This window comes from Coffea arabica, chromosome 8e (genome assembly GCF_036785885.1).
Source record: "Coffea arabica cultivar ET-39 chromosome 8e, Coffea Arabica ET-39 HiFi, whole genome shotgun sequence".
Lineage (NCBI taxonomy): Eukaryota > Viridiplantae > Streptophyta > Magnoliopsida > Gentianales > Rubiaceae > Coffea > Coffea arabica.
In genome coordinates, this window is record NC_092324.1 from 38646737 (window position 1) to 38671568 (window position 24832).

The window sequence follows — 24832 nt, forward strand, 5'->3', positions numbered from 1 at the left end:
ATAAATCCACCCAGCCTTTACTGCATAAAACTCTATCTAATCTTTCCCTTACTATATTGTCAGGACTCTAATTGTTACACCAGGTCCAAGGTACTCCCTCAAACCCCAAATCAATCAGCTGGTTCTTATTAATGAAATTCCTAAACACTCTAAAGCTACTTTCTGTCTACTGTTACCGCCCCATTTCTTCTTGTTAGAGGTTATGTCGTTCATATCCTCCACAAGTATCCAATTCATACCCCAAATTTGCTTCCTTTGTGTTATAGTGTCTCACTGAAATTCCCTAATGGTGTCATCAACATTTGCATAAACACATATACACCACCAGCTAAACTTTCTATCAGTGTTAATGATCAGCAATTCAATGGTAAAGTCTATGTAAAGAATTTTATCAATCTTCAAATCATCCCTCCAGAAAACAGTCATGCCCCTAAATCTACCCACAGGATCAACAACAAACAGTTTATCAAACTTTATCTGCATCTTGATTTTATTCATAAACACTTTTTTGTTTTTTGTTTCAGACAGAAAAATAAGTTGAGGGGAGTGGAGGAACACTGTCTCCTTAAGTTGAGGAACTGTCAAGGGGCTCCCTGTTTCTCGACAATTCCACACCAGGGCTCTCATAGGATCATTGGATCCTCTTTTAGGTTGGGCTCCTCCACCTGTATCAGAGAGAGATTGATATCCTAGTGTTCTATAATTTTACTTTTTTCTTTTGGTTTGTGTCCTCATCAGTCATACCGTTTCCATCTACTAGAGAGAAGTTCATTTTTTCTGGTCCCACGTCCGGCTCCTGTCTAGTCTTTAGCTCTCTTAGGGGCTTCCTCCTGCCTACCTCTTGAACAATTCTTTTCCAGCATCTTCCTCTTATTCTTCTTGTAGTCCCACTGCTGTTTTCTTTCCCTGGTGTCATTTTACTATCCTTTTTTACAGTGACGATTTCATTTTGTTTAACTGGTTTTTAGGTGGTACAAATTTCGTGACCATCTATCCACATACAATCCCAGAGCTGGCCCGTTTCTTGTGTTTCACACTCCTTCCTTCCTAGAGACTGTTCCCCAATCTTTAATACCTGAACCCCCTCTTTTCCGCTACAGCCTTCCAGTCCTTCTACTAGCTCCACATTCACGGGTAGCATTGTCATAACATTCTCTATTGACTTCCTATTTATACTATCCATAACCTCATGTCCCTTCACTTCTAGTTTGGTACCACTTGTCTTCCCCCTTCCCTGCTCCTTCTTGTCCCTATATACTTCGCCATTACAGCTAGCGTTCTCCACGCCTATCCCCTGCGCACTTTCCTCCTCATTCACCCCATTACCATCTCTGTTGATATTGCCATAAGTCAGGTGAAACTTTCCATTCTCTTTGTTAACTTCGGCCTTGTACCGTGCAACCCCTTCCTCTTTCTGTAGACTGCTAGTAGTTCTGGAATTGTGTGGCTTTTTTTAGGGGCTTCAAGGGAAACTGGCTCTGAGCCAATTACCATATTGTGGTGATTTATCAAGCTTTTCCATTTGCAGTTCTTCTCATTATGTCCAATTATTCCACAATTAAAATAGAAATCAGGGCATCTTTCATATTTGAAAGCAATCCATTTAGTCATTCCATTCATGTCAACCATAGTTCCCCTAACAATTGGTTGTGTTAAATCAATTTCAGCCAGGATTTTCATATGTCTACCATCTCTGCTTCCTGTGTTAGGGATAACAACCTCTTTGACTGCAGAGAAAACCTGACCTATTTTCTTGCCTACTTCCTTTGTGAGCAGTGAATCGGTAAATTCCAGATTTGCACCCAAATCAAGTTGATTGAAAGGCCTCTGAGTCGTCTTCAATTCCTTCCCTCTATAGTTGCAGCACAAGAGGTTGCCCATCAAAAATCCATGGCCAACCATTCAGAACTTGCTCCTGTTCTGCCTCATTTCTAAAGGTAAATTGGAACATATTATAAATATATTTGATAATTGATTTACAGTTTTTTGTAAAAAAATAATATTTTAAACTTCCAATTCACATTATTTTGAGGATAAGGAAATCCAATAGCATTTTTCAAATGATTTTCTTTTGTTGATCATTTTCTCTCCCCTAATATCAGGAATTGTAGTTCATCACAATATAAATAAATTATTCAATAAATAGATTACCCATCAATATGTCACAATGTCTAATCGTAAGGTGATTCATACCTGACACAAATTTTCAAATTTCTGTTGGAGCCATATATAATACAAAAGGGGTATGGTTAAGAACTTGTTGGCTCTTAAAGTCATACAAATCCTTACTTTTTGTCAAATCATAAATTCATCAGGATCAATAAGTTTCTGGTTTTGCATAGGTGATAATTTTGAATTAATTATAAATCAAATGAGAATGAAGACACCTATATCAATAACTAGCTGCACCTTGAATGTTTTTTGTGATATAATCAACCTTTATCTCACTTGATCTCTAAACATGATATCTATTATTGTCTCATTTAGTACCTTGATATGATGACCATTTTAGCAGATATCTTTAAAATTCAATAAATTCTTCGAGACTTGGTAGAGAGTGGTGCTTTATTTATAGGATTAATATTTCCTACACTGACGGTGTATACACCGTCCGAAAATTGAATTTCAAATTTAAATTTTGCATAGTTGTCATTCATCCAATGCTGGCGGTGTCCAATGCTGACGGTGTATGAATGACAACTATACAAAATTTAAATTTGAAATTCAATTTTCGCACATGTGTCATGAATCTAATAGTGATAGTGTATATACTGTCAATGTATATAAGATTTACTCTTATTTATAGGTAACAATCTTTTCTTCTTTGCGAAGAAATACAGTAGTGGCTCTTCCAAATTTTCAATCAATTTAGCACTACCATTGATGTTGTTTGTCTCTCTTATTTCCAAATAAGAATATAGTATGCGTAGTAACACTATTAATGAGACATATGTCATCATCACCATAATTCTTTGATCCCAAATAGTTGACATCTATTTCTTCTTCAAGAAGAAATAACAAAGAAAATTACAAATAAAAGTAAATATTAGGAAAGTCCATAAATGACATAACTCATAAAGGAACTTATATAAAAATGCAAAAATTCCAAGTAAATATTGGGTATTTGGCATCTGATCATTTTTCATCTTCTAGCTGCTCAAGGAAATCCGCTATATCATCAGTGTTCCATCAGTATCACAATTATCATCGATATTCTTTTGATCAATAAAATTTATCTTAGCATCTTCGTCTTTCTTTTTTAGTGATGCTTGACAAAATTCAACAAGGTGGTGTGCCATAAGATGAGTACGCGATCAATGACCTTTTTCATGTTACATTGATAGCATTTATCCTTATTATTATTTTTTTCTTCATATTTTTTTTTATCACTATTGACCCATTATTGGGGTTATCATGTTTCTTTCCACGTTTAGGATCATTATAAGGCAAATATCTATCATGTTGTGTTCACGACTATGGCCACGTTCTCAACCTCCTCCATGGCCACATCCACGTCCACAACTACGATCAAAATTATAAGATTGAGTTGCATTCATTTCAAATAATGGACTAGTATTAGTTAGTCAAGACTCAAGATTTTTCAACAGTAGTTCATTGTTTTGTTCAACCCAAAAAAAACATGCAATAAATTCAAAATGCTTCTTAAAAGCCTTTCCACCATATTGTCATAGCAGAAGCATATTGGAGACATGAAAGGTAGGAAATAATTTTTTCTATCATGTCTTCATCAATTATATCTTCGGCACACAATTTCAATTGAGAAGTAATTCTAAACATGGTTGAATTATACTCACCAACAGTTTTGAAATCCTGCAGTCATAGATTGAGCCAATCATACTTGCCTTTTGGAAGAAAGACCGACTTCAGGTCGTCAAACCTTTCTTTCAAATTATTCCACAAAACAAGTGAGTCTTTCACAGTTAAATATTCAGTTTTCAATCCTTTATCCAGATGATAATGAAGGAATACCATAGCCTTGGCCTGGTATTGGTTTGAACTATCATTGTTTTCAATAATAGTATTTTCAAGACCAATTGGCCATTTCCTCAAGATGAATTTTCACATATAGTGTCCATAATAAGTAATTCTTCTTAGAAATTATTAAGGGGTACAAATTTTTGTTTGGTAAAGTTAGTTGACAGGTATTGATCCTGTACAATAATAAATACCTACTCCAATAAAAATACAAATTTTGAATATAGCGGTGAGCAGGGTTAAATTCACAGGGACTGGAGAAAATTTGTTTCTTCTAGAGCCTAGAGAAAAGGAAATTTTCATTAAAAAAAATCAGAATAATTAAACAACTCAAATAAGAAGGCCTAACTGATAATTCATTAAAAATGAAACATAATAAATAAACTCTAGCCAAGAAATAACTTCGGAAACGGTTCACTTAATTGATCATCGATGCAATAATAATTTCATTTACTCGCTGATAAACAAGTTATAACTGCCAAACAAGTGATGGCAATCAATTTCTTCTTATTGTATTGGTGATTAAGGTACAACCATTAACCACTGTCCTAATCAAGAAATAACTCTAACTACGACCTTAGAGTTCAATTTTTCAATTGCCTTAAGAATTAGAGAAGTTCTGTTCTAATCAAATAACACACTACGAGCGTTATTTTAAATTAGTCATACGTCCCTCTGATGCAAACCCAATCATGCCAGTCACTACTAGTTTAAAGTAATTAAACAATTATGGATTTAAATGCTCTAATTGATTTTAGATTATTAGATTAATCTATTCAAATAACATAATAACCATAAGAATTAAATCAGAAAATATACGAATACCAGTAAATAAAATAAATAAATATAATCAATTCGATCTCACAATTTTAGATGAACCAAATCCACCGTTGGTTATTAACTAGAAAAAGAAATTTAACTACTCATGGATGAGAAAAATCCCAACGCAAAGGTTTGATGAGTTGCTGGATACATGCGGCTTAGGAGAAGACCAAAAGAAGAACCGAGGCCGTCATCTTTTCAAGAGGAAAAAGAACGGAGCCTTTTTGTTTCTTTCCTTTCTCAAGTCTCTCGTCACCAAACACTCGTTTCTTTCGGAAGTATTAATCACTCAGAAACTGGCAGACCTAATTAGTGATTTCCTACTTTTTAGTCTTTAACATAAAATAAACTTCCTACTTGAAAAGGGAAAATCTCAAAGGATAATGTTAATTGTTTCCTAAATAAAATAGAGTAAATCTTATATACACTGACAGTATATACACTATCACCGTTAGATGCATGACACCTAAGCAAAATTTGAATTTCAAATTCAAATTTTACATATGTGTCATTCATCTAACGGTGATAGTGTATACACTGACAGTGTAGACAAGATTAATCCAATAAAATAATCCATCAAATAAGAAAGAAATCTTTTAATTTTCAGCCAAATGTCTTGCTTGAAATCTGATTTGGATTAGGAAACTTCTGTGCGCAGGAAAATCTTGAGCCTCTGGGACTTGACAGTAATTTTTGACCGCGTCCACATCAAACTAGTTCATAATCTTCTAAAAAAATTGCTCCTTGAACCACTTTTTACTCCGCTTCTCTACAATCAACGCCAAATACCAAATATAAATAGAATTTATCAATTAACACAATATTTGGCTAAAATCAAGGGGAGAATAATCATAAATTTAATAACAAAAATGCAACCTATCATTAGCCATAAAAAAGTGAAATGAATTAGGATGGAGAAATGTTGCCTCAAAAGTTCACCAAAAAGTACAAATACATGTTCATCAATTAATCCAATGCTCGGTCTTGCAATTGTATGCTCCAATGATAGAGTCTAGTGTTTCACCTTTGTTCAAAAATAGAGACTCCTATTGATAATGTGTTGTGAAATAATGAAATAAACTATTAAAAGTAGAGATTGAAATAGTAGAATAGAAATAAGAAGTAAAAAGAATAGAGAATATTCTATTATTTACTCAAATGTTCAAAAGTTGTTATAAGAGAGTTTAGTCTACCTCTATTTATAGGCAATACAAGAACCTTGGTACATGAACTACTATTAATGATTATATATGAATTTAGAATTTCAGGATGATAAATTTAGTTGTTCCATGAAGTGATAAGTGAACCAGATAAATCTTGTAGGGGAATACATGCATCAATCTTGTTCGGGAAATAAATTGGATATTCATATTTTTAGTTGTTTCATAACAGATTCAAATTTTTCTGAGTTATTGCCAAACTATTTTTTATGATATACTACTTGAATTTCTATTTGTGGCTTTGAGATTTTGAATTCTTGTATTTGATAGTTCACGTATTCCGCGATCATTTGTGGTGAGGTTTTTGCATTTTGCATGTCAAATTAAAGTAATAGAAAGTAGAAATTTATCTTACTCATGTGTACCCAGAGTGTGGTTGGATAGCAATATTTTTTATAAATATTATTTTATCACAATTATAATTTTCAATCAATTTTTTATTTTCTTAACAATTTTTTTTTATGTTAAATACATCACATCGTAAAAATCGTAAAATCTAAAATTGCAAAATCGTAGTGCGGACTGTAATCAAGCCGAGGGAAATCGTTGATTGAAGGTAAAATTTGTTGGAGAGCCCAACTAGGCCAATGAATGAAGAGTATAACATCAATATCCCAGCTTACCTATGTGTATTTGAATCATAATAAGGATTGATGCTCTTTGTTGTTGTTGTTGCTTTTGGAGTAATAAAATCGATGCTCTTAATACTTCATTGTTTCATGTCTATGATCAGATTTTCAATGTCGTCTCCAAGGTGTCCTTTTCTGCATGATTGAATCTCAATGAAAAAAAAATCAGCTGTGAAACAATTAATACAGCATTCCAGATTCGAAATTCCTAGGAGCAATTATCAGACAGTAGTACAGTCAATTCTCTTTGACTGCATTATATCCACTAAAACCAAAAACTAACTACACTACATTCGAGGCACCTAATTCACAAGTTCACAACCCAAACAAACAATGCACGGCCATAGAACTTCAAGGAAAATGAAAGATTTTACTTCATAATATGCACGGCCATGGAACTTCTTCCTTGGGTTTTCAGCTGTACGTGAAGTCTTCATCCTCGCTGGTACACCGCAACCATAAAGTGGTGGTTTTACCATGGCCAGCCCAATTGGATTTAGGGTTTTTAATTATTGAAGGAGATTGAAGTAGAAACTCTTTTGATCCCTCACATTTTCAGTCGACACCCCATTGATATGCCTTATTTACCCTTTAAAAATTAGTCGCATGGTGCGTACATAACTAATTCCGTCAAGAATTCAAACGGAAAAGTGCTTAGGGATTAAAATTGATATTTTTTTATTAGTTAAGGACTGAGATCACTCTTTTTCATTCTAAGAGTCTAAATTTTCACATCTGCAATATGTACAGGACCACTTGAGCAATTTTTCCATCATTAAATGATGCAATCCTAACATTTGAAAGTATTATATATGAAGTGATTAATGAATAGTTTATCACTTATTTTTTGAAATTAGTTTTGTACAGGCAATTCAAACACATTTGAATATGTTAAGTTATGAAATTATTAAATTTAAGTGTTAAATTAAATTATGAAATAGAGCCTTAATAAGCATTAGTTGAATTTGGATTTGCATCCATCCGTAGTCTGGATCCGACCCGTTAAAATATCCACAGAGGTACAACATATCGATGATTTTGATGGAACGGTCTAGGCCCATTTTCTACATTCTACCCTTGATTAGACGATGTCAATGGCCTTGATTCTTCCCAACATAATCAGGAAGCTGTAACTGAGAATTATCTCAGTGCTCTGGCCCACAGAGGAATACATGAGTCGGTCCGCTGAAGGAAAGCGTCTCCTTCGTCGTCGTCCTTTTCCCCTAAGTCCTTCCCTAGACTCTTCTTCTCAATCAATCCAATCCTTCAACATCCATTAAAATTCAGTTGAAACCCATTTGATTTTATGAACGAAAGATTCCAAATCTGATCCGAAATCACAAATCACGCCCATTTCTTTTTCCTTGAGATTTTCCATATTCTTTTTTTTTTCTCTCTAATTGATTCTGATTGGTATTGAACTATTGATAGATAATTGATCTATTTGTTATTCTTTTTTTGCCGTAAGGAAAGATTCTTTCTTTAAATTCTGTTTCTAATCTTGATTAGATTAGTTACTATGTCATCAAGAAACCCTTCATACTCAACCCCGAAAGAGTGCAACCACTTGACAAAGTACAAGCTGAAACATGGCCTTGATGGCTACTATTTGATCCAAGAATTTGTTAAAACCAACCCTTTTGGTCGAACAATGATTGATAAATCCAAATTGGAGCTGCCCAGATGCAGTTTTTGCTCTGGTTACCAGGGTAGACTTTACTTTTGTCTGATCTGTTCATCAGTAACTTGTTGCTTGTCACCTGGATCAGACCATACCCTTTTGCATAGCCAGTCTTTTGATGGGCATGAGATTGCAGTAGACTTGGAAAGGGCTGAGCTTTATTGTAGTGTATGCTGCGATCAGGTGTATGATCCAGATTTTGATGAGGTTGTGATGTGTAAACACATGATGGAATTGCCAAGGAGTGAAAATGGGGATTTGAGGTTATGTAAGAGGAAAAGATTGAATTTTGGGATAGATTTGGATTTGAGGAATGTGAAAAGATTGGTTTCATTAAGGGATCAATGGTCTAAGTCATGTTTTCCTTTGGGTCTGAGGGGTTTGAACAATTTGGGGAATACTTGTTTTATGAATTCTGTGTTGCAAGCATTGCTTCATGCTCCCCCTTTGAGGAATTACTATCTTAGTGGAAGGCACAACCGCGAAATGTGCCGTAAGAGATCCAATGATAGACTGTGTTTGCCTTGTGACATTGATGTTATTTTCTCAGCTGTGTTTTCAGGCGATCGGACACCCTATAGTCCAGCTCAGTTCCTTTACAGGTTTGCTGATTTTATACAATTGATCACATTTAAAGTACTTGGGTTTGTTAGTTTTGATTTCCTTCTTATTCTATGTCTGCGCTAGAGATGCAAGTTATGCAATTTGTTTCAATGATCTCTTACTAAAGTATATTCTGGGTATTGTTGTACGAATCTGAACCAATGGATATGCTGTATTAGTTAGTGGTTGATATAGCTGCATTGCAGTGATTAAGTTCAGGCTGAATCGCAGTTGTAAGCTAGGGATGGGAGGGACAAAGGTTTACCTTATAGGATGTTTTAATCTGAACTGGCGTCATTTACTGTTTAAAAGCTTCAGTTAGAGTAGTATAATTTGTGGAGTTGATTATATTAAACAATACTTTCTCTATAATGCCCCTCAACTAATTTTCCTATGTTGGTCACCTGCCACAGCTCTAATCAGGGCTTATTTTCTTGTTATATATGTATTGATTTTTTTAGCAATTTGGTGAACTAAATGTGACCGATAATTGTCTGCAGTTGGTGGCAGCACTCAGAAAATCTTGCTAATTATGAGCAGCAGGATGCCCATGAGTTCTTCATCTCAATGTTGGATAGGATCCATGAGAAAGAAGGGAAGGCAAGCCATGCAATCAGAGGTAATCGAATGCCAGGATAGGTCTTTCTTAGCTTCCTATCAGTTTGGGATACTAGTCAGTTCTGGTTTAGAAGGAACCATCTGTGGCTCGGTGTTCCATGAGTGATGCAGCAGATCTGTGGTTATCAGGTCTGTAACTGATAAAATTTGGCTGCATTGCTTAGCCGAGGGATGACAAGTTTCATGCCATGGCGTAAATGTTGTCACTAAGTTTTGATTTTATTGGTACCGCCAAGTATCATGGATGATTTGATCAATATTCAACAAGGGAATAAGGACGAGACTTCAACTGTTTAAAAAAAAAAAAAAAAACTGAATCTTTTTCTCTGCCTTCTTTTCACTGACGTAAAGCATTTCTCTTGCACAGATTATGGAGATTGCCAGTGTATTATTCATAGAGCTTTCTCGGGGCTAGTGCGGTCAGATGTCACCTGTGCATCTTGTGGGTTCACTTCCTCAACTTATGATCCTTGTGTGGATATTTCTCTCGATTTAGATACACACACATCTTATCCTATAAATGTTGGTAAGCCAAGCAAGCTAAATGAGAGCGCAGGTACTTCTACTCTTGTGGGCTGCTTGGACCTCTTTACAAGACTAGAGAAGCTAGGATCAGATCAAAAATTGTACTGTGAAAACTGTCAAGAGAAACAGGATGCTTTAAAGCAATTGTCAATCAAAAAGCTACCTTTGGTTCTATGTTTGCATATAAAACGCTTTGAACATTTTCCAATTAAAAGGTTGTCAAGAAAAATCGATCGGCATTTGCAGTTCCCTTTTTCCTTAGACATGAAACCATATTTATCTTCTTCAGTTGTGAGGAAAAAATTTGGAAACAGAATGTTTGCTTTTGAGGGTGATGAATCAGATAGTAACACAGAATTTGAGGTTTTTGCTGTGGTCACCCATTCAGGGATGTTAGAGTCTGGTCATTATGTTACCTATTTGCGATTGAGAAACCAATGGTTTAAATGTGATGATGCTTGGATAACTAAAGTTGATGAAGAGGTTGTTAGGGCCTCGCAGTGCTACCTTTTATACTATGTGCAGAAAGTTCTATACCATAAAAGCAGTGAGGATGTGAGCTGCCTCCCAATGTCACCTCACGCAGACAGATTTGTCCCTATAGCTGGATGTTGCTAGATTAGCTGAAAGATTATGTGGCCCGGTAATTCGAGGCCATGAAAGCAAAGAATGAGATAGTGCTGCAAGTTTACTCTCTACTGTAGAAAGCTATACTCCTGAAGGACTGAAGCAGAGAAAGGTTCAGCTGTGCAGCCATTTGCATTGAATGATGAGTTATGACCATTTACATTGTTCTGCTTGACTGCCTGATGATGAACAAATAGAGACAGAGTGCAGCTATGCAGCCATTTGCATTGAGCTACGGGTTCTGACCATTTATATAGTTCTGCTTGACTGCCTGATGATGAACAAACAGAGACAAACTCACCATATTCCCCCTATTTTAATGATGGTGGAAATGCGGCAGCTTAGTTCATTGTAATTTCTGGTCTATTATTTATTCTCAATGTACAGAAATAGATCCCTCTTTGATTTTTCAGACGTGTTTACATATTCTTTTCCATGTTTGGACGGAGCTTGTTGGCATGCCCATTCCACTCTCTCATACCGTCCATTGCTAACGGTATTGATTCTATTAGAATTGGACGACCTTCCAAGTTCCAATGAACAATATTATGGCCTTTGTCTCGAACATTCTTCATACGAATCGGCATTATACAAGATCTATGGATATGAGAGATGACTCTAGGGCTGAAATGCTGGGGAACGTTGTACATATCATAAGCACAGTGGAACATGAACCATTCTCTCTGAATTTACATCTTAAATCTCCTTGAGTAACTCAAAAAACCGAACCTTTACAAAGGATAGAATTTACCATCCTGTAGATGAATCATAATTGAAGCAGGCTGCAGCTTTTTATTTTAATTTTTGAGCATGTCAAATCAAGAAGGTGAGGCATCAACAGTATTGATGTCAAAGTTCATGGTTAATCCCGTTTTTTTACTCGTAATCCAACATAAATCGTTAAAAGAGGAAAATTTACCCACCCCCCCCCCCCCCTTTTCTTCTCATCATCCAATAACTTGACCAATTTTAACAAACCTGCCCACTTAAAGAAACGATGCTTACCAAACTTGCCCAATAAATGAATTTTGTGTCTTGCTTTTGTTGCAAATTGAAGGCCACAAATACGAAGTGGTATGTCTGCAGAGAACTTTACAAAAGCTACCTCAACAAGAACAAGTTTCCCATTATATTACAATACTGACCAACGAAAGGAGCCAGGAAAAGGGAAATTTTCTCTGAAAGTAGAGCAAATCCGTTCGCTGAGAAAATGAGGCAAATTCAGTCTGCCTAGTGCTAAATCTTCTCTAATTTGCTTCACAATCTAACTAAAGTAACCCATGGTTGATTGGCTGAAGATTTAAAGACCAGCATATTAGAGGCTTTTAGATGTCAAGTCATACCCCAACCTTCAAAAATTTTGGCTCCTCATTTGCCCTTCATTTGATGAGCTTTTACAATTGGTAGCCTCATCAAGCGAAGGAAGATATTCTGATGAACCCCCAGGAAATGCCTCACTCAAGCCTCCCTTCCATTGAGTTGTGTTATGCTGTAGAAGTGCCAATATCAACTCATACAGAACATGGACTCTGCCATGTACATATACCACTTACTAGATCTCGTTGTTGATCGATCAGAAGTTTGAGATACTTGTTTCTTTCGACCAGTGCCTAAAAATTTGGAAGACAAATCCATCACAAAAATTTAGGAAGATTACCACAACAGTTCAGAAATTCGTTAAATTGAAATCCATCCTACTGTATCAGTCTATATTCTAACACGGGAGGGAAAAAAACCATGAAATGTCACTATATATTACAAGACCCTCTCACTCTAGAAAAGGAATACACAGAAATAAAACAAAAAAGTTTCTCTTACACACAACTTTGTTGGTAAAACTAAAGACATGACAGAAAAAACCTATGGAACAACTCTGCACACTTACAGCCACTAGATGCGAAAACAAGGAAACACAATTGCCAATCAGAAATTGAAACAATGTGGAAATACCTTTCTCAAGGCAGAAGCCTGCTCTTCCAGCTTCTCGATATCAGCTTGATCAGTGGGAGAACCTGAACCACTTGTTGAAACCATTTCAGAAGCTTTTACCTGTTTAACAGGAATTAACCACCTTAAAAATGTAGATTTCATCTGTTCACCATTCTCAAAAATGGGATAATATTGGCAATGAAAATCTAATGAAAGAAACAGTGAGCTTATTGAAAATAGGAAGCAATTACTTCCAGCAAGCAGAACAAATTTAACAAACAACACAAATGGAATAAGATGCAGATAACATAAAAATGATCATCTGAGCAAAATATAGTACTCTAAATATCAGCCCGAGGAAGATAAAATGCATGCATTTTACCTAATTTAAGAGCGTGACTAACAAACTCAATTCAGATGCCTTCACAAATTTAAGATGAGAATTTACTCAGGTCAAAGGTACCAAAGAAACCAAAGTTACCTACATAAGATTTTGAACAAGAAAGTCCCTAATTAACAATAAAGCAACTTCAATTTCTAACAAAAATCCACCAAAAGATAGCATAATGTTCTTCCATAGTTGTTCCATGAACACAAAAAATAAAATTTCAGTTTGCAAAAGGGCAATCACAGGGACAACACATAAAACCCAGCATCATTCAACCTGTGGCTACTAAGGCTCCCACTACAGATGTCAAGTCCTTACTTCGGAGTGCCATTTACATTATGGCGGTACTTGCCCATTGCCTGTCACAAGAACATATCTTCGCAGGAAAAGGTCTTTACAAAGATTTTCTCATCTACATGGTAGCCACCAAGCATTAACATATACTCTCCATCACCCCACAACATGACTTCAAACCTCAATCTTAACCAACCAGAATAGTAAACTAGCTTTCACATGGCAAATCTGGACCTGTTTGTCCCAAGGGAAATACCAATTGAATAATCAATCAACTTGAAACTTGATCAAACTGCAGTCCTGAGATATGGCAATATAGACATGAAGCCTTCCATGCACCTTCTCATGATCCTTGAGCTACCCTGCCTTGCAGTCTAGGAGCATGATTCTTGATCAGAATAGGCCCTCCATTACATCACCCACCTGTCAAAGCGAGCTTTACTCAAATACTACCTTGGTCAAATGTATTGGCTTGTTACGATACTATTGAACCTTATGACCTACTAAAGAAGTACTTGCATGTAAGTACCAGCTCTATTTTGGAAGCGCCAAATTAGATTAGTAAATTGAAACATAGATTGCACTTCTTTGCCATTTCCTCTACCACTTCTGGAATTGACACTTGTGAAAGCTATCAAAAAATGCTTGGAAATGGAAATGAGATAATGGCTACACTACCTGGATTTGATCAAATATGATCAGATGTATAAGTAAGCATTTACCATATTCTCCATGTCGAAAAGATATGTATACTCATGACTAAAGTACAATAATTCCTGAGTCTAACTCTCTCCCTTCTGGAGCATTCCTGATCTCATTTTCAAATTAAATAACCAATCTCACCTTCCATTCATGGAATACATCTTCAATAAGCTAATTCTCAATCTCCTGCCTGAAGTATATGGACCATTAAGTATAGGGTAAATACAGCAAACCCCCCTGTGATTTACGAAAAGGACATGGAACCCCCCTATCATTCAAAAACACCCAAATAAATTCCTTGTGCTTTGGACTGATGTGAAGACGGAAATCATCTGAATTGATAGAAGGATAAAAATTCCTATACTATCCCTAGTTGCAAGCTGTACCATTAGTTTATTCAAGGCTCAATTGAAATTTTAAATACTTTCTCACTTTATTCTATTAAAAAAGGAAATCGAGGGGCCAAATTGAATTTTTAAAAAAAGGACATCGTCTTCTCCAATCATCATCTACATTAGAATACTTCGCTTTTTCCTGTTTTTTGTCCCTTTTTTTTTTCTTTTCTGCTCCATTTTCCTTCTTTTCTTCCTTTCTTCAATCCAACTAATACCAACCGCTGCCACTTACATCATCGTCTTCACCGTGGTCGCCATTTTCATCCCAAGGTAACAAAGAAAAAACCTTATTTGAATTATTCTTTTGTGATGGGTTTGGGGATTAGATTAATTTGCAGATCTGCACAAATTACTCATCACATACACTTGAGATTTTCTTGTCTCTGCTCATCAAATATTCATCAAATACTTGTGCAGATCTGTACTATTACCTTTGTACTCTCTCTCTCTCTCTATCTCTCTGGTGCTTCATTCCATTCCAGTAAATCATCATCAAGGATAATTTCCTTGAATGGGGCTGGCTTGTTTGCTAGCTATATTTTTTAATGGAGTTTGATGGTGTAATATTCATGAAAGTTAAGTAATAATTGATGGTGTTGAACCTAAATTGGGTCTAAATTTTTAGATATGATTGACTGATATGGAGGATGAGGAAAAAGAGAAGAACGAGGAGAGGAAAGGAGTGTTGGTGATGGTGAGACGGGATGGAGACTGGTGGTGTGGTGTAAGCCATGGAAGCACAAGGAGGGAACAATAATTTTTTGCAAAAATTCCGTCACTTTCATGGCCAATTTTGTTACTCTCTGATTCTTTTTGGCCAAATCCAATATTAAAATTGTGATCTCTGGAAAAAACGATGTTTGGTATGTGAATTTCACCAGATTCTGCTAATGACAGTGCTCATCAACAGGGGTGGCATCCAGTGGTGGAAATGGCAGCCGGTGTTGATGGTTCTGGTTTGCTGCACCAGCTGAAGGAGAAGGAAAATAAACATAAAAAATGAAAAAAGAAAAAAGGGAAACAAATGGCTTCTGGGTTGATAACTTGATATGTGGGAGCCGGGAGAAGAAGAAAAAAAAAAAAAGAAAAAAGTAGAAAAAGGAAAACATAGTAAAAAGATTAAAACGAAAGAAAAGTTAAAAAAAAAAAGGGAAAGAAACTAAGAAGAGAAGTACGATTACCAAAATACCTTCCTACACTGCCATCTACACTCGTTTGTCAAGCTCGTGTAATCCACGCTCTGTCAATTTGGTTGATTTCCATCCAAAGTCCACATTAGTCCAAAGTACAAGGAGTTTATTTGGGTGTTTTTGAATGATAGGGGGGGTTCTGTGTCCTTTTCGTAAATCACAGGGGGGTTTACTGTATTTTAACCTTAATTATATCATCATCCAGTGCCCTCTTCAAGGGATAATAATTTAAGGAAACACAAAAGAAACTAAAATAGTGACCATAAGGATACAGCACTTGAAATTTAGCCATCAGTCCTGCAATCCATGTCTTGTTTATTTTTTATATATCCATGGAAGTGCATTCTAGTAAGAAAAATAAACATAAGAACATTAAATGTTACAGCTGCAGTTGTTAAATTCTCAAATGTGCCATAATCATATTAAGCTATATCCGTGAGAATACTACTTGTCTGTGCTTAGAATTTTTAGGATTCTAGCAGGGAAATAGAAAAGTCAACCAATAAAAGAAATAAGTACAATTCAGTAAGTTGCTAGTAGCCCAAGCAGATAAATATCCAATACTATTAATCACTCACAAAGAACCCAAGGACCTTCAAGGAGAACTCCATTCTTCTCGTCGCTCCTAGCTCTTTGACCTCAATTAAAAAGAACTAAATTTTCTTGTATCTAACCCTTGACACTTTTGCCAACAAGCACCAAAATAACCATCATGATAATCAGATTCCTTTTGTTTATTCTTTTCAGACAGCAAACAATACAAAAATAAGGCCAATTATATTGGTTGGAGAGATTAGGAAGGAAAGAAAACAGAATAACGAAAAAGAACATGGCTAATCTTTTGTACCAATTTCTCACTACATTCAATATTAACTCCTGCATAATGCAACCCTGCCCTCTTTATTCTTTTCCCACTCTTTAATCAAACTTATAAACCTAAGAAAACTATAGAACACCAGATTATTAACCAAAAATTGTAGGATACAACATAAACTACCAAGGTATCGCACATCTTATACCCTACTTTTCCTTTCCTAACTAAGAAACATTTTCCATTACAAACAACACGTGAATTCCAAGCATTAGGTGCATTCACAGGGAAAAAAAAGTCACCAACTTGAATCCCATAAAGCCACCTTCCTAGTAGCCTAGCATCCTTTGCTGCTGTATACAATCAGCACCATTGAACCCCACTACCTCTTTCCCCAATGTTTCAAAAAAAAAAAAAAGGAAATAGCAATGAGAATCTTGAATGCAAAAGCAAAAATGCTCTAAAAATGTATGCAAACCAAGAAAATTCCTACAAATATATGACCACATGAATGTTGAACGAAGAATTAGGAAAACAAAATATGACAGCAAAAGTGTGACCAAAGCGAGATTTCATCAAATGCTACCTTTGTCAAATGTATTGGCTTATTAGGATAGTATTCATACACATGACCTGTTACAGAAGTACTTGTAGGTAACTACCAGCTCTAATCTGAAAGAGCCAAATTAGATTAGTCATTGAAACATAGGTTGTTCTTCTAATGGAGAATCTATATATTCTTCACGAACTAATGCTCCTAAGTCTCACTACTCACTCTTCTAGGGCACTCTTGATCTCAATTCCAAATAAAATCCTGAACAATGTAACATTTCATAATCAACAATTTTTGACTTCTGATGATGAAGAATAAAGGAACTCCTTTGAGGCAGCAAAGAAATCGAAATAAGGCCACCAATATCAGATCAGATGAATAATAAGCTAACCAACACGAACATGGCTACACTTTTATACTCCTTTTTCACTTTTGAATCAAAATTACTAACGTAAAGAAATATGAAACACCAGACTCTTCACCGAAAATTGTGGGTACAACACAAAAACTACCAGAGCCTTGCACATCTCATCCCCTACTTTTCGTTTCCTAACAAGAAATATTCCATAACAAATGACCCAAATCACAAGCATGAGTTCATTTAGGAAAAAAGTCAGCAACTTGAATTTCAAAAAGCCAGGCTTTGCAGTAGTCCAGTGGTAGCATCCTTGCTGCTAATTAGGATGAGCTGTGTTCCAACCATGTTTTCCCCCAATTTATCATAAAAAATAAAATAAACAGCAGGAATACTTTCAATCCCAAAAACAAAAATATTCTAAAAAACCAAAGAAACCCGAAAACATTTCCTACCAATAGATGACCATATAAATTTTGAACAAAGAATCAGGAAAACTAATCAGATAGCAAAATTGCGATCAAAGTTATCAGATTCCACCAAGAATGTTCGATCCATAGGGCCTTCGGCACCAAAACTAGGGTATAAGCAAAGGGTTTAAAGTAACACTCTTAAAAATTAATTACCTTCTGGGAGTTGGAAATAGCAGTGAGGACAGAGCGCAGAGAAGCCACGGAGGATTTGTACCGCATGCGAGCGTCTTCTAGGGCGCCAACCCCAACACCGATATCCAACTGATGCGAAGACGAAGAGGATGAATCTGACGAAACGTCGCCGTTAGATGCTGTGTGGTGCCCGTTGCTCATAGCACTAGTGCTGCCATTATTAACGATACCGTTAGCAATAGCTGCAGAAGCTGCGGCGCCGGCTGTGGACGAATTTGGATTGGGATTTGTTGACCAAAGATTAGGGTTACAGAGCTCGTCGTTCATGGAGGATAGGATTTGAAATGCGGAATCGATAGTCTCTTCTAAATGCTTTTGGCCTTCCACTGCGAGTTCTTGGATGGTTTTGCCGGCGACAGCAACGGCGCCGGCGGTACCCGCCTTGTCCTCCATTTGAATATAGTTACAATTGGCTCTCAATTTCGTTTTTCGGTTTGTATCCGAATTCGAGAAAGACAAATCCATCTTAGTTCCTACTTCCTACACTAGGAGAGATAAACCGCGCTTCGCGCGGTGGAGTACAGAACGTAAATGCCCATAGAAGCATTAAAATTAAGTAAATAGTAGTTGGGATATCTGATAAGTAATTTTAGATACAAATTAATATTGGAGTTATACAGATCAGTTAACAATAGAAAATTATGGGATAAATGTAACAAGATAATCCGGCAACCGAGTTGTTCTCTTGTTTTGGAAAAGGAAATGTTTTACAGATACAAACGGATTTGAAATTTGCAGAAATACTAATATATTAGATGTGAAATGTATGATGCCATGGATACATGATTTCTTTTCGATCCCATGTCCCTACTTACCCTAGTTCCCTAGTTTAATGCATAAACCGCGTATTAGCATGGTGGGGAACAAAAATGCAGATGTCTAGTGTAATAAAATGATTTGTACATATTCAAAATGGATCCATTTAATGGAATTGTTTGTGTTTGAAGGAGTTTAGTTACAGATTAACCAAAAAAAAACCTATAACATAGAGATTCTAATAAATTCAATAAAGAATTGTCTTAAACTAATTACATTGATAAAAAAGAAAGCATGTGGCATGGAGCTTGAAACGCACAATGCATCTTTCTCCTATCCAAAAGCAATTTTGTCTCTGCTGTGCCCATGGCAAGATTTGCTAAGTTCTCCCGCGACAACCTAATCATGAAATTATAACGATAAAATCTTAGTATATATTCCATTGCAGTTAGCAATGGATCTCGTCACCAATGCAAGGAAACTGGAAATGGGTCAGGAGACATTGATTGATCCCAAAACAAATAAGATAAACTCGACAGCTTTAAAACTTGTAACATTCATACAAAATCTTAAACCAGCTTTTCCCCTCTTAAGAGAAGCATGATATATATTTTGTCCATTATTATGTATCAAAGAAAACAGAAATAAAGCATCTTATAAGTTGTCAAGTTAGAGCAACTTGCATGGTAACTCATAATTCCACCAAAGCAGATAAATTAGCTATTCTGCTATTTCCAAAAAATTGAAGTTAAAAGAATTCAAAATGCAATCTATTGCAGTATGGCCATCCATGTATGTCACCCAAAGGAAGAAATTGGAAATAGGTTAACTGGCAACAAATGATTCTAATCTGAAAGATAAATCCGACAAGTTCTAACTCCAAAATATCCCAACATGAAACTCATTCCGTTGTCGTAAAAGTGAAATATTGAAATAGCAACTATATTATTATGTTTTTTGGAGGGGGAGCAAGGAAGGGGCAGAACACAAAGTCAATGGAATGATCCTGAAATGAAAAAACAAAGTGGAAACTTATTCAGTATAGGGAGGACGTCTTTTTGTTATGTTAAAACAATACTCCATTCCAAAAGTTAGAGGCATTGACATGTAAGTTAGATTGCATAGTTGCTTTTATCCTTGGAGAAGCTCGAGATATTCTCATCTAAGAATAATGTGTTTTCTAGATCTAAAATTTAAAATCTTTTGTGACTGAAAATTTTAAGGTTTGATAGCTCAATTCTTCATTTAGCATATGATAAGAAGTATTAAGAAACTATAAAATCATGAAGGGATATTTCTGTACCTATAAAGGCAAACCAAGGTTTGTATAGAAGCCTTTATAGGGAAGTTTTCTATGCTATAATAATTGAAACTTAATATTTGACACTTAATAATTGCTAAGGTTTTTCAGACTCCAGAAACACAAAACAAATGCAACTGATCATAAAGAAGTCCTATACTTCTAATCTTCAATTGAGAAAGAAAAGGAAAAACACAGAAGAGAAGGAACTGTATCGAGTCCTATACCTCAAGATGAGTGTATGCTATCTAAGCCAATTCTTGCTTATGTGAAACTGCTGCTTTCTTAACTTCGAAAAGAACTACTCAGTGTTGTATCCAATGCTCCCTAATTGATTATATCCTCTGGAAGGCCCATTGTAGGAGTCAAAATCCAATTTAGTAAAATCACCTGTCACGATTGTCACATTAAGTTTCTGCTAAGAAAAAAGATTCATGTAAATCAATCGAAAATAGATGTATAACAAAGTTTCATGTATTCATGTTAAAAGCAAGAAATGGAAGTTTTGAGCCAATCCCATAAGCCAGCCTGAGTGAATTGCATGGGGATGGTAACATCTCCCATGGCTATGGAACTACTAATATTTCCCGATGCCAAAATGCACTACTCCAATTACATCAAACAAATCCAATAGTGATACAAAATGATAAGGTTAACAGAAACCAATAGTGATACAAAGTAATTTAAAAGCTTCCATTCCAGTGAAGGTTTTCAAGAACAAGACAAAGCTTTTCTTTTGCTATACAGTTTGGAAACTGCAAATACTGATAAATCAGAATGGAAATATTCAAATCAAGAATAATTACAGCAACTATTAGTTGAAGTCCCAATTAGATAGAGAGAGGTCCTTTCAGTGGTATATTTGCACTCTAAAACGATGTCAATATGATTCTTTAGAAATTTGCAGATGTTTAGTGCACTTGAAACAATAATTCAAAATCAACATCTGGCATTGCAACATAAGAAACACATAAACCTTTGGAAGTCCTCCAATCCCAAATGCAATATCCAAAGCAAATGAACCTGTGGACACAACTGGAACTTGTTTGACAGGGGCAGAGCGGCCAAGCCACATGATAGAACCTTTTCCAAATGATGCAGTGATCTGATAGTACTTGAGCACCAAATCTTTCTTTGACGTCTGACTTGGATTTTCTTCTACCTTCCATACAAAAAATTACTTATATTCATAATGAACTAATGAAGCAAAAGAAAAAACAATTGATATTTTTCTATTGCAGAAAGAGCAAAAAGTAGGTACTCTCAAGCAGGAATAACACAATCCCAGCCAAATGTAAAAAATATCAAACTCAACAAATTTCAGCAAAAGGGCTATACTTAAAAGAACTCATCTAATTCAAAGAATCACATGGGGGAAAAGGGTTCAAGTGATTTTTACATTAAGAATGATGCATTTAATGTTAAAATACTCTAGGAGGGAGGTACAAGGCTAAAATATGGTAATACACTTGCATACTTGGGTGCTTTATAATTTTTTAGTGAACAGAAAACCAAAATATGGGGGAAAACATGCAACTGTCACATTAAATAAACATGATGTTTGAAGTATTCAAACACTAAGCAAATATATGCATTAGTTTTAATTGGTACTGGTAAGGGGCTAAAGCCTAAAAAGATAGACTTCATAAGCAAAAGTTATTTTACTTAATCTATTTTTGAAACCTATCAAAGTGATCACCAAGTTAAGAAGGCATGAAGACCAAATGCAAGTCAGTTCAGCAGGAAAATAAACTTCGGGTACCTTTTGGAGGAAAAGTAGGAGAGTTGAGTGTATGCCCTAACAAGACTTTCCTATAAAGTCTGCATCAACAAACAACAAATTCATGTCATGACTCGTGAAGAAAGTGAGAAACAAAATAAAAAAAGAAAAGCAGTACTAACTGAAAAATGATGTTAGAAAACGTATCAAACAAAAGACTTTTTCTTTATACAATATGCAAGTTCAATAATTTTAAAAACAAGGAACAACTTCTGCAAGCTAGCAAAGTAAAGCATTTGGCTTTCGTAATTGATAGGAAATGATTTGCAGCTTCCAACTGCTAATAACAAGCATAAACACTATATTACACCTATAACTTCAAAAGAATACAAACAAGACAAGGTAGTGTAAAAACGTTGAAACTCACCAAAGTTGTGAAAAACATATTTGAGAAAAAAGCTGAAATTTTTTTTAAAAAATGCTTCAAATTTCTACAACGGGCCATTACCTATCATTAATCCTAACCAAATTGTTCTCCAAAAATACAAAGAAAATAAGAACAAAATCTGGTTTGGTGGGGAAATTACCGGAGAGAGAGGTTGCAAAAACAGAGGCATCCGAGAGAAGAAGCATTTCGGAGAAGCCTTGCCATCATATTCAAAGGCTTCCATCAAACCCAAAAATGTCATTGACCAAAAAGAAAAAAAAAAGAAGAAGTACGGGAAAAAAATAAATAAAACATAGAAATTAAGCACTTTATATTAGAGATTTCTGTTTGCCTCATATTGTTCAGTTTGCTGCATAGAAATAAATCTTTCAAAGGTCCTTTAGAAACGCATCAGTACTTTCGCACATTCCAATTCAAAGGGCTTCTATGCATTTTAAAAAGGAAAAAGAAAAAGATAAGCACATAAGAAAATAAACAGATGGGGGCAAAGGGAGGTCTTGTAGAAAAGTTACCTGAATTGACGGAGGATAAACAGTTTCTTGCAGATTTTTTTTTTTTAAAGATGAAGAGCAACCACATCAAAAAAGCCACCTGATTTGAAAAAGGTAAGAAAAATAAGGAACAATAATATAAAAAATAATCTGATTTGAACGGAGAATGAAGGAGCTTTCTGAGAAAAAAAAAATATAGCGAAAGAGAATAAATTTGCGAAAAACAAAGAAAAGCCCTAAATCAAAGTCCCAAAAACATGTTATAAATCTGGGAAAAGCAAAGAAAAACCCTAAACCAAAGTCCCAAACCTTGAGCTAGAAATGATGCTGGCCACACGCTTTGGAGGATCTAGCACCAGCTTCTGAAATCTCCATCTCCTTCTTTTCATATAATTTTTTATTCTCTCCTCGTTTGGCATTGAAACTAAGAGTAAGGAAGCTACAAACTTACAAGAAAATAAGCAAAGAGCGAGGAGGCTTAAACGTACTGAAGATTTTGGCATTATAATCTTGGAAAGGAAAGACAGGAAAGAAGCGGCGGCGGCGAGGTTTTGGAAAGGAAAGTCAGGAAAAACGTATTTTGTGTGTCTAACCCTAACCCTAACAACCGCGGGGAAAAAACAAATACTGAAGGCATGCTTATGGCACGTGATGACGACCAAAAGAAATGAACAGTAACGCCTTTTGGCTCTTAGAGTGTTATGTTAATTAGAGTGTTATGTTAATAAGGAAAAATTCCAGAGGTTTCTGACACTATATTAGCACCCCTGAACTTTGAAGAATCTCGCTAAGGCCCTCCCCTTTTAACTTTTTTTTTTTGGTAACAATCCATCTGAAATTATAAAAGCCCCTCCAAGTTTAACTTTTTTTTTTTTTGGGTAACAATCCATCTGAAATTATAAATTAAAAAATGATTAGCTTTTTTATATACTAATAGTGTAGTATTTTTTTTACACTAACAATTACAGATGTATAATACATGTACATAATTTGAATTTCAAAAGTGGATTCATGTTATGTGATATGATCTAAACCTACTAGTATAAAAAAAAATTATACACTGACAATGTATAAAAAAAATTATCCATTAAAAATTCATACAATTTCATTCCTAAATTTCCCTTTTCTTTTCTTACTCTTTTAGTGCAAAATGGCAAGTGCATTTTTCTAACCGTAAACGGGAGAATTCGAACTCAGAATCTCTCATTTTGCACCCGTTTTTTCACGAATCATCCAATTCATTCCTTTCTCAATTGCAAATGTATCAACAAAAGGTTGAAAACAAAGACAAAAAAGTACGACAATGGACCAAATACAGGGCAGCAACTATACACATGAGTGTACTTAAGGTGTAAACAATTTACATTTACTATTTGACGTGTTTTCAAGCTAAAAAAAATTATTTTCTTTTACGTAAATTTAAAGAGTTTCATGAATTTTTAGAAGTTTTTGAATTTTCTATTTTTTGGTCCTAAATTCCTAATTGATGTCTTTAAAACTATAAAAAGAAAAATTCTTAAAATTATGTTTAAAAACTTATTTAGCGTGTTCGCAAGGTGAATAAAGTTCTTTTTGTGTCAAGTGTTTCAATTGACTTTTACAAGTTTCGTAAATTTTTTTAAGTTTTCATAATTTTTATTATTTCTTATACAAATTGATGACACAAAAACTATTAAATGGTCGCTCAACCCTATTAACAGCTTTTAGTTTGCCATTAAAGAACCACATTGACCAAGTTTTCAAAGTTAAGATATTGAATTGGTTTGCTATGATAATTAAGAGGCCATAAGAAAAAGGCAATATTGAAATAAAATTTATTTTCTCTCTATCACGCCCCTTTTTTGAAATAAAAAGGAAATAGATGTTTAATAATGAGTTTTTTTATTTTAAAAAATAAAGAAAAAGGGTCTAAAATGGGACTTTAAATAATGCGACGGTTTGAGTCCAAAATATTAGTTTAAAAAGGGTTTTTAGAAAGAGTTTAGGTGTACTAAATCAATTTAGGTATACCAAATTATTCAAAATATATTTTAAATGAAAAAATAAATAAAACCCTTTTATACGACTTCAAGTCTTTGAAATCGAGATAAAAGAGTTCAAGAGTCACGGTTGAA

General features: G+C 35.0%; 3 protein-coding genes across 14 annotated transcripts; 1 reads left to right on the forward strand and 2 right to left on the reverse strand.

Moving 5' to 3' along the window:
- The first annotated feature begins 7728 nt into the window (after positions 1-7728).
- Positions 7729-11265, forward strand: LOC113703699 (ubiquitin C-terminal hydrolase 22). Its single transcript, XM_027225149.2, has 3 exons — positions 7729-8950; positions 9452-9570; positions 9937-11265. Exons 1-3 carry the CDS (start codon positions 8187-8189, stop codon positions 10710-10712), a joined length of 1659 nt encoding a protein of 552 aa, XP_027080950.1. The 5' UTR covers positions 7729-8186; the 3' UTR covers positions 10713-11265.
- Positions 11266-11739: 474 nt separating this feature from the next.
- On the reverse strand, positions 11740-18666 carry LOC113703032 (mediator of RNA polymerase II transcription subunit 30). Its single transcript, XM_027224239.2, has 3 exons — positions 17965-18666; positions 12672-12770; positions 11740-12331 (listed from the first exon to the last, which is right to left on the reverse strand). Exons 1-3 carry the CDS (start codon positions 18466-18468, stop codon positions 12233-12235), a joined length of 702 nt encoding a protein of 233 aa, XP_027080040.1. The 5' UTR covers positions 18469-18666; the 3' UTR covers positions 11740-12232.
- A 215-nt stretch (positions 18667-18881) lies between these two features.
- On the reverse strand, positions 18882-23420 carry LOC140012937 (DNA repair protein recA homolog 3, mitochondrial-like). 12 transcript variants are annotated; one of them, XM_072061563.1, is made up of 8 exons: positions 23028-23420; positions 22740-22818; positions 22559-22648; positions 22367-22443; positions 21822-21880; positions 21036-21217; positions 20287-20474; positions 18882-19158 (listed from the first exon to the last, which is right to left on the reverse strand). In XM_072061563.1, exons 3-7 carry the CDS (start codon positions 22580-22582, stop codon positions 20361-20363), a joined length of 456 nt encoding a protein of 151 aa, XP_071917664.1. In that variant the 5' UTR covers positions 22583-22648; positions 22740-22818; positions 23028-23420; the 3' UTR covers positions 18882-19158; positions 20287-20360. The 12 variants fall into 12 exon arrangements, 9 of the variants coding, with proteins under 9 accessions (XP_071917664.1, XP_071917668.1, XP_071917670.1 ...); XM_072061567.1 differs by having other exon boundaries at positions 22535-22648; XM_072061569.1 differs by having other exon boundaries at positions 20287-20449; positions 21083-21217; positions 22559-22651.
- Between the last annotated feature and the right edge of the window lie 1412 nt (positions 23421-24832).